Source organism: Vigna umbellata, chromosome 8, assembly GCF_029865625.1.
Source record: "Vigna umbellata cultivar VRB3 chromosome 8, Vumbellata_1.0, whole genome shotgun sequence".
In the NCBI taxonomy this organism is placed as follows: Eukaryota; Viridiplantae; Streptophyta; class Magnoliopsida; order Fabales; family Fabaceae; genus Vigna; species Vigna umbellata.
This window is the reverse complement of record NC_142172.1, coordinates 26948794-26959378: the sequence shown is the minus strand read 5'-3', so window position 1 is coordinate 26959378 and position 10585 is coordinate 26948794. Positions and strand designations below refer to the sequence as shown.

General features: G+C 34.2%; 2 protein-coding genes across 2 annotated transcripts; one reads left to right on the top strand and one right to left on the bottom strand.

The window, feature by feature from the left end:
• Positions 1-3428: 3428 nt before the first annotated feature.
• LOC124845414 (uncharacterized) lies at positions 3429-4910 on the top strand. Its single transcript, XM_088097035.1, has one exon. It carries the CDS (start codon positions 3772-3774, stop codon positions 4675-4677), a length of 906 nt encoding a protein of 301 aa, XP_087953161.1. The 5' UTR covers positions 3429-3771; the 3' UTR covers positions 4678-4910.
• Positions 4911-5811: 901 nt separating this feature from the next.
• On the bottom strand, positions 5812-9505 carry WDR5B (Transducin/WD40 repeat-like superfamily protein). Its single transcript, XM_047322511.2, has 2 exons — positions 8702-9505; positions 5812-6316 (listed from the first exon to the last, which is right to left on the bottom strand). Exons 1-2 carry the CDS (start codon positions 9368-9370, stop codon positions 6026-6028), a joined length of 960 nt encoding a protein of 319 aa, XP_047178467.1. The 5' UTR covers positions 9371-9505; the 3' UTR covers positions 5812-6025.
• Positions 9506-10585: the final 1080 nt, after the last annotated feature.

Below are 10585 nucleotides of genomic sequence, written 5' to 3'. Positions count from 1 at the left end.
TTGAATTCACTAACCTTTTGACGTCTAACGCTGGGGCATTCGACGTTTTATATCATTTTTTACGTCAAATTACAATTTTAAACACATTTAATAATTGCATTTATTTACAAAAATGTCAGCGGTCATTTTTAACGTTGGTTATTCAATGGTTGGACGTTACGTTATACGCTGTTTTTGTACTAGTGAATGTGTCTAAGTGTGGTAGCACATCTGTTGAGCAAAGTTTAGCTTGTCCATCCTTGTGTGTCAAAAGAAGGTATTATCAATCTCTTGTGAGTCAAGAGAAGTATATTTTAAACCTCTATTCTGCTTCATTTTGTAAGTTGTTGGTTTATTTCTAGTTATTAGTTAATCATTTTTTAGAGAGATTAACAACTACACGTACGATCTTTTAATATGAACCAGTATAAAATCACATGTGCAAGTTTTTCTCTCTTATACTCTTTATTTACTTGCTCTTGTTTGTCTTGATTTTTCTATTTTGTGAAGTTAATTTTTAAAAAGGGAAGTCAATTTAAAAAGAAACTAATTTTATCAGAAAACAAATTCACCCCCTCTTGGTAGTTATTAAACACCGAAAATTTCGCTATGTATTTTTAACATATTAATGTTTTTGTCTTTGATTATCTCCCAACCATAATACTTTCTGATAATGAACCTTTATCTAACAAAATCTTTGGCGGTGTATTTGAGAATAAGATAATCCAAGATATTTTTTTCTTTCTCGTAGGAGCAATACACAAAAACAAATAATTAGACAATGCACTAAGAAAAATGTGACATACCTTATCCACATGGGTCCAATCTTCAATTTGTTTTATAGGAGTACTGGAGTTGAGTTTGGAAGTGGTAAGAGGAAAGACAATTGCATACATATCTAACAAAGTAAGTAGACATTCATGTTAGAGTTGGAAGTTTTGACTAGTGAAAACTTCAATTTTGGAACCATTTAAGAAAGGTTTCGAAAACATAGTATGAGTCGCGGAAACATCGTTTGGCTTCTCCAATGTAGAGTTGTTGTCAAAGTCCATGTCATCAACCTTAAGTCCTTATGATTGTTGTAAAAAACTTATGATAACATGAGTAAGATTGGTTTCCTAAGGCATGAATGATCACTACTCTTAAAGACTTATTCACGATGTGTTGTGCAAGCTCCTTAGAATACAACAGGAACTTCTCAAATGTTTTCGAGGAACTTAAAACTAGCGTGTCAGAACCTTATGATTAGATAAATAAGGAGAATATAATAGATCAATAAAGATGTGTTTTGGAGGAGAGTAGAAATACTTGTTTATATGTGGAGGATAAGGTATAGAAACCTCATGATCCATGAAGAGAGCTCAACATTCCATAGATTGTAAAGAAGAAATAACAACATTCTATAGACTGAGATAATGTAAAGAAGAATTGTAGAGATATTTGCCGAAAAAGAAGCAGCTTGTAACTATAAAGTCTTTCGTAACATGTGACAATTGTTTAAGAGAAGAAGGACGTGACCTATGACAACAAATCTACGACATTCAAGAAAAAGGAATTGTCCACTAAAAAATATACAACTCTTTTAAAATATTCTAATGTTCCAAAAAATTTCACATTGAATAAACTTGAAAATATTAAACCACTTATAAATTCAATGTTTCAAGATTTTAAAATAAAAATGTTATTGATAATTTAACGCATATTTGAATCTCTTTAATTTTCATATTTTAGGATCACCAATAACCATGACATGATTTAATTGATCTTTTAAAAGAAAAATCATTAAAAAAAAAAGTTAAATAACAATAAAGCCTGATTTAAACCGCACATAAAAAAAAACTTAACAACATATTCAATTCAAAAACTTAAATTCTTCCAATTAATGCTTATAGCCCCCTTTCCCATGATAAATAATCTCTATCAATATAATCATTAAAAAATATCAAAAGTAGCATGAAGAAAAAATTCCAATCGGTTGGCCATTCTCTGAAATCTTATATTTTTTCGTGGGACAACTAATCCTTAGTTTGGTAAAAGAAAGATTTTTCATAATGTCTTGAAATTAATTATTGGACATGGTGGTCAAACGGTCTGCAATGTGGCAATAAATAGTCTCAATTGTTGCAATGGGTGCATTAACGTAATCATAGAAAGGGATGGTTTCTTGCAGAAGCCACCGTGATTTATTTAAATTCAAGGGTCAAACCAAATTTCACCTAATTACTTATTTAAGGGATTCCAAGACTTCCATTACCTACACGATTTAAAGAGAAAAATAACAAGTGTTTCCAATTTATGTTTGTATTTGAAATTAGCTGATTTTATAAATCTAAAAATTTATAATATATGATTCTATCTTAACATGTTAACTCTATTCCTGTTTTTATTTAAAAACTGTTTTTTATTTAAATCAAATTAATCAATTCTCAAATAACGGTTAGTAAATGTAAATAAGAAAAAAAATCTAATTACAATATATTATAATGATAACTAATTATCTATGTCGCTTCTAAGTGACATAAACAAAATTATTTTATCTGCTACATTAATGTATGTTAGTTTGGGTCGGTGGAAAGTTGAAGATCTTAAACGCAGTGTCACTGATTGAGTCTAAATCCACACTTCATTAATGTATGCCTACTTCATATTAGTACTTTGAATAAAAGAATTCAAAATATACAAGTATTAATTTAACATATATTTTTTTTACATTAAGATCAAGGAAATTAATATTTTTAAAAATTATAGAAGATTTAATAAAATAATTAATGAATACTTTTTTTTAGAAAAGGCTAAACTGTGAATAGAGTTTCTATTATAAAGTTCATTTTACAAAATCTTAATGTATGATTAAGAATTGTAATGTAAATTAGTTTCAACGTAATTATTACACAATTTTTTTTCGACAATCAAATTACAGAAGTTTACAAGTTAATGACATAGTATCGAGTTAAATGAATAATTTAATTCATTACAATAATATGAAAGAAAATTAATTCCCTTATATGGTGAGAAAGATTTAAGGGCTATAATCTGTTTTATAGAGAGCGACTAAATAATGATGCGTCTAAGGTCATAGCATCTTAAAGAGGAAGATTATTGTTGAATTACCACGTCTTACCATCTTACTAAGCTAACTTAATTCTTTTAACTTGTCTTTTATACCACAAAAGAATTGGAAGAGAAAGAAGGGAGGAAACATGAGAGAATAAGAGAAGAAAAGTCAGAATTTACCATAAAAGTTTAAGATCTTATGAAGCATAAAGGTCACAGAAGTTGTTGATGAGACTTGTTTGTGATATCACAACATATGAAATTCAAGAAATTAAACTTTCTTATTACCATTAACAAAAGATATTTGAAACCCATTTGCTGAATTTGAAAGCCATTACTTTCTTCTAGCGTAGACGGCAGTCTTTGGCATTTGGTTGACTCATGTCATGCATAAGCATAGCAACAGCAATGGCAGTAGCAATAGAATGGGGTCAATTGTATGTAGCCTTTTATTATCCTTGGTACCCCATGTGCTTAAAGCGACCTTTTTCCTTTCAGTCACTCTTCCTTTTTATGTTCCCTGCAAAGTTTTTTTCATCACTCATCCTTTTGTTTTGGTTATTACTCCACTTAATCTCCCCACACAATTCAAACATCAACCAAATCTAAATCTCTTTCTTTGTCCCCCACACCCCTCTCTCCTCCTATGTCCTATCCCATTCTGAAGAAACACGATTAGAAGCACATGTCCAAACTCAACTCTTTTGCATCCAATTGTTTGTTGTTGCTAGTGTTGCCATGAAGGACTTTCCTTCTTGTTTTGGAGAAAATGGGGTTCAGGTTGCTGATTCATCCTCATCAAGCACCACAAGAGCGGCTCAAAATGTTGTCACGTGTGTGTACCAATGCAAATTAAGACGCCGTTCATGTCTGATCACGGTCTCCTGGACCAAAACTCTCATGGGTCAAGGCTTGAGCGTGGGAATTGATGATTTGGGAAATCATTGTCTCTGCAAGGTTGAGATAAAGCCATGGCTATTCTCCAAGAGAAAAGGGTCCAAGAATTTGGAGGTCCAATCTGGTAAAATTGATATCTTTTGGGATTTGAGCTGTGCCAAGTTTGGTTCCGGGCCTGAGCCGCTGGAGGGTTTCTACTTAGTGGTGGTGTTCAACAAGAAGCTGGTGTTGCTGCTTGGGGATCTGAAAAAGGAGGCATGCAAGAAGATGGACAGTGATTGTGCTTTTTCTCACAGTGGTACCGTTTTCATTGCAAAAAGAGAGCATATTTTTGGGAAGAAGTTTTATGGTGCAAAGGCTCAGTTTTTTGACAAGGGGCAAGTGCATGATGTCACAATTGAGTGTGATACTGTGGGTTTTAACGATCCCTCTCTTGTGATTCGGATTGATAGCAAGACAGTGATGCAGGTGAAGCGTCTCAAGTGGAAGTTCCGAGGGAATCACACCATTTTGGTGGATGGGGTTCCGGTTGAAGTGTTTTGGGATGTGCATAGTTGGCTCTTTGGGAATGCTATGGGCAATGCAGTCTTCATGTTCCAAACATGCATTTCAAGTGAAAAGGTGTGGGAAGGCCAATCAGCTTCTGATACCACTGCACTAACATTGTCTTCTTCTCAGCAGTTTAAGGATTCCCAGCTGCAATGCTTTGGGTTCTCTCTCATTTTGTATGCTTGGAAACATGAGTAGTAGTCAATTGAGTTGTTAAGTCTTGTTCCTCAATGTTATATTTATATTGACAGTCACATTTTTCAACAAGGAAACTAATAAACTTGCCCCTTTCTTCTCATCTTGATCTTACGCTTGCAAAACATATGGTCTGCAAAGAGAGTAAGTGGGTGTGGTAAATAAATTTTCTTAATGGTGTGACTGTCAATAATGATCTTCTGTTTCCAAATGAGAAAAAGAAACTCACATGGCAACGTTCATGGCTTTTCTTATTTTTACTTTAAACAAGCATTTAGATTTTGATGCAGTGGACAAAAATACAGCGTACAACAGATTATCTGATGTCAGCTACTATCTGATTGTTAGTTCCTACCTATGTTTTGTTTATCTTTATTTTCATAAATCCAAGGAACACTTATTCATCAATTCTGATCCAACACTCGAGCAAGTGAAGGCCGTATCAACTGTTTTTAAACACACAAGAAAGAGAGAAAGAGTGTCAAGAATGTCTCTGAAATCTATGATCTCCTAGTATGCAGTTGAATTTGAATACGAGAATGCATGCAGATAAACTGATGTTTCCTGCCACTAAATGTCTTATCCACTAGCGGATGTTGTAACTATTTCATCACGCTCTGCAATAATCTCTGTATATGACTGACAAATTTTAAAACAATTATTCTGCTTCCCTTTGGATAGTCTATACTGCATTTGAAATTGAATTTTAGTACTGTGAAGTCTACTCATAGCTTCAAATAACTCATGCGATCATCATGGAGAACATTGGTGATTTTGGGAAACACAAATGGTGTTTCAATCTCAAATCTTTTGAATTTTCTTAAGCTTTTAAGAAATTAAATTAAAACTAAATATTCTTGAAAGATTTACAATATTCATATGCTATATTTCCATTTGGAAAATATGCCTTCATTCATCCAAAAAACATATGGCTGAAATTTACAGAGGGACAATATTTGTTGCATTTTCGCATCACCTCACGTTAATGGTGTTAAAAGTTTTACAAAACTAGTTCTAGGCATAAAGAAAAATAGTTGTACATTGTGCAAGTTGCGTTACTTTTTAGAAAACCACCACTTTCGATTCTTTAAAATCTGAAAATCCCATCTAACGAGGCACAAACAATACAAAAGAATATAGTGAAGAAATTTGGATAGGTAACATACAAGACTCATACTTCACATCACACATTAGACATGTAACACTTTAAGATGTCTAGAAATGTGATGAGTTTACAATCAAATAATGAAAAATATATTTACAAAAAAGAAAGACAGAATAGTGCCGACAAGAGATCACCGTGCATGAGTTGTATTAGTTGACTTAAAACACCCTATAATTTCAATATTATTCAGGAATCCTGTACCCAAACCCTCACAGTTGCATCTCGAGCGAGACCAGCGGAAGCAATTTTGTTCTCTGTGGGGTGACAAGTAACAGATATCACAGTATCTGTATGGCCTTCAAGTCTCTGAATCATATTTTTCTGCTGAAGATCCCATAAATAAACGCAGCAATCTTCAGAACCGCTAACAATATATCTCCCATTAGTCACAGAAAATGTAGAAGTTATGCAGTATACTCTATTCACATGCCCAGAATATATTTTTAAGAACTTCCCACTCCCGTAGTTCCAGAGCTTCTGCATCCAGAAAAACTATTTTGTCAGGGAAACTATCAAAGAACCAATATGCTAAACTAACATAGAAAATTAACTACAGAGAATGTTAAATGTCTCCAGGACACTACTTAACAATGTGCTCCCATCACCAACGTAATTAAAATTGCAAAGAAAATCATGGATCACTCAATTCCACTTTTTGCCCACCATGTCCAATTCAGTACATACACAAGATCACAGCAGAGCAGATAGGCGGTATCATCGATGGAAGTCATGAAAACATCAAATCAATGTGTTTTTAGTTCTGCGTTGTTAATTATATGTATGTTTGCACTTGTGTTTATTAGGTTCACACAAAGAAAATAATGATTTAAAACAAGAAACTATGAATGATGTTTGTTTATGTCACGATTAATTCAATATTGGCTAATGAAGGAAGGCAAAAGAAAATCACTTGAGGAGTTCCAACTTGATGATATTCTATGCAATAATGAGTGGAGACAATGAAAATGTAGTTTAAATGGTGCTCCAAATTCAAATGAAGATGATGTACAAGTACAAGGTCAAGCCCAAGGTGGAGGGCAATAGGATGATGTCCTTGTTGTCCCACCACTAGGAGGAGAATGGTCTTATTAATGGGCTTTGTTAAGGAGATATAGCTAATGAAAATCCCTCCAGTTTTGGTTTTAATTTGAAAGATTTATATTAGATGTTTAGTATCTAAGGCGTTAGCCATCTAGGTGTTCATGGACTTGGTAGTTGGTTTTGATAATTTGGTATTTTGTTCAGGCTACTTTCACTTAAGTAATTAGGTATTTAAGTTGTTTTGTTGTGACTCATGAGCACTTGGTTGACATATTTTCTTTAGTATGACTTATTTGATGAGCTCAAGTTAGATTAATTATATTAAAGTGTGAAACTATGGATGAATTTTTTCAAAATTATTTATATTATTTTATTAGCGCATATCTCAGATTGATGTAGGATCTACTATGTGTATTACGACTCTACAATTTACAATCCAGTAAGCTCCTTACAATACCAATCATACTCTTCATTTTAACTACTTTTTACCCATCACTATTTCCAATGGATTATTCACTATGATTTCTAACTGTTTCTCACGCGGAACCCTTATCTTAATGATGCAGAGCGTGACCAGAAGTAACCTTTTCATCAAACCCGTCCTCAGAAGTTCATACATGTCATGTTTCCAGCCTAATTCTACACAATGTCAGCAGCACAAATGATCGATACGTTATCTCAGCACTTCCTGTTTTTAGTTGATAAAGAAAATAATAGAAAGATAAATTTCATTCAGAAAGAACAAGCAATACTATGGTTAATCTGGGTATTTCCTCTTAAGTTTGCATTCAAAAGCAGAGTCACAATTTATCTAACATCATAACATATTAGCGTGAAAAATGTGTGCTCCCAATATATTACATAAATAATTTAAGATATTCTTGTCTTTTATATAAAGCTCCAAAGAGAAATTTAAATGTCTCGATCCAGATTTCAAAGATCGTTTCCATGATCTGGTGATGATACCATAAGGAAAATTGTTTGTCTACCCAAGACCTTGGGCCGACGGGTGGTTGGAATTAAAAATCAGGAACTATTTAATTTGGGTCTTATGGCTAAGTGAAGGTTGCGATCCAGAGGCTGCTTACTATAAATCCAGAGGCTGCTTACTATAAATCATTGCCTCATAAATCCGGTCCCTTGGGCTCAAATGCCTTTGAATAAAGGAGACTGCAAAATAGCAATTCCCATTTGCTGGAGGGATATATGCTCATCAGATAGTATTTTAGTATTCTTCAGCTGCTCTGTCATGGTTTTTTTTGTGCAGTGATATCAATGGATTGATAACTGGGTATGGTTCTGGAAATGGCATTTGGAGGCAGAATATATTTGATTGAGAGGAAGGGCCCTAGACTATGTTATCAACTTTGGTATGCTATGCAAGGTTATGCAAGCTGTGATAAATGTGTTTGAAAAGAAGATAATTCCATGATCTTTCCTGTTAAATCAGCTTATTCCTTCCCTTTTGCCATCTCTGCTCCATTTCTAACCTTCTAATGGAGTAATAATCCAGTAGATACAATGAACAAGGTTTTTTTGGAAGAGTCATGTTCGTCTAAGGTGCGGTATACTTAGTAAGATGAGACTAAAATCACTACTTTTCTAAAGTTAGTCTAGCAGGAAAAATTATTAGGCTCATTTCCTTCAACATGGTAGTTTTGTAAAGGTTACCTATAGAAGAAAAAAATGTCTTTTTTATAAGTAGTTGCTTGATCTATTTGGTTGACAGTAACAGTAATATCTTTCTACTTAAAAAAAAAACACTATTTAGAATGTAAAAAACACTGAAGAAGAAAAATTAAAAAGAGAATGAAAACTCACCAGGGTGTCATTCAGAGTTGCGACCAGAATGAACTTGCCATTGGGGGAGAATTTGGCGAAGGAGACAGCAGGAACCTTATCATCGATGAGGGTCTTCAATGGAGCAAAGGTTTTGGTGTCCCAAACTTTGCAAGAGCCATCATGGCTGGCAGAGAGGATGAGGGTGCCCTCGCGGTTGTAGTGCACGGAGGTGACAGGCATAGAGTGGCCGTTGATGACTTGGACGCATTTGCCGGTCTTCACATCCCAAACCCTAATGCTCTCGTCGAAGGACCCGGACACTATGTAGCTTGATTGGGGATTGAAATTCACACAGAAGACCGCATCAGAGTGGCCGCGGAGGATCTTCACGCAATCGCCCCCGGTGGCGTCCCATATACGGATGGTGCAGTCGTCGGAGGCAGAGCAGATATAGTGAGAGTCCGAATCCGAGGACCAGGCCAGGTCAGAGATGCCCTCAGAGTGACCAACAAGGCGGTGGAGGAGGGAGAGCGTGGCAGATGACCAAATAATTAGGGTTTTGTCGAGGGATGCCGAGGCTAATAGCGTTCCGTTGTTCGAGAACTTCACGCATGACACGGCGCTTTCGTGGCCAGTTAGGGTTTTCAAATGCCGGTAGGGTTTGTAGGTTTGGTTGCCAACGCCACCGCTGTTCGCGCTCGTCGCCATTCCGAAACTTGCTGAATTCAGAAAGCAATCAGGTACTTGGAAAAGGCCAAGGAACCCAACTCATAGCTAGCAAATGGCTAAGGAACCCAACCTTAATATGGAAGCAGTGTCTATGCAACTAAACAGCAAATGTTTGGGGATTGAGAACAAAAGAAACACAAAGAAGTGAATTCTGTGAAAAAATATTTCTTTATAATTTAATATACTTTTAATTATTCACTCCTTTTATAATATTTATAATTTATAATTTATAAAAATATTTTTTAATTTAATATAGTTTTAAATTAAAATAATTATATTTTTATTTTTATCTTTTAAACTATTGCTAATTTAAATTTAATTACTTTTTAAATTAAAATTATTATTTTAATAAAAGAAGATGATGCATACGGGTCTAGTATATGTATTTTCAAAGTTTATTATTATTTTTATTTATTCATTTATTATAAACTTATAAATTATAAGTTATAAAATGTTCAAGAGAGAAACAATAATAAGTGAGATTCAACATAACTGGCCCGGTAGCCATCATTAAAACCAGATATTTATAGGGGAAAATTTCTACAAAAAATAAGACCTTTGTTTGGACAACTTTTGAGATAAGTTAAAACTTTATTAGTAACACGATTGTGAGCTTGAGCCGGATGAGCCATGAATTAGCTAAGTTGTTATGTGGCATATATAATGTATAGACGTGTAGTAGTAAGATATAACAGTCTTCCAACCAAACGTCGATAGGATAAAGGATCATCCTAGAGGGGGCTAAAGTCCTGATGGAGGCGAAGAAGCTATCCATTAAGGTAGAGGAAGGTTTACAACCAAGCATGTTAGCATTTGTGAGTAAATTAATACAATATTTGCGTTCACAAAGAGAAATCCCTCTTTCTGATTGAGCTACCTCCAAGCTCAGAAAATATTTTAAAATCCCAAGATCCTTAATGTGAAAATTAGAGTGAAGAACATGTTTAATATGATTTCAACAGGTGAATTTCTAGTCAACGTATATAATCATAACAATAATGTCAGGACCAGAAACTTTAATAAACAAACTATGATTAGCTTGGGCTTGAATATAACCACAATAGATAAGCAAAAGAGAAAGTTTTTCATACCATATGTGACTAGCTTGCTTGAGACCATATAGATATTTCTTCAATTTGCAACATTCAGAGGGATCATAAGAGCCTAATTCAGGAGGAATAGACATGTACACAT

Coding starts and splice junctions, on each gene's coding strand:
- LOC124845414 (XM_088097035.1), top strand. CDS start 3,772: ATGAAGGACTTTCCTTCTTGTTTTGGAGAAAATGGGGTTCAGGTTGCT.
- WDR5B (XM_047322511.2), bottom strand. CDS start 9,370: ATGGCGACGAGCGCGAACAGCGGTGGCGTTGGCAACCAAACCTACAAA. Junction 6,317..8,701: donor CAACTCTGAATGACACCCTG/GTGAGTTTTCAT, acceptor TTCTGGATGCAG/AAGCTCTGGAACTACGGGAG.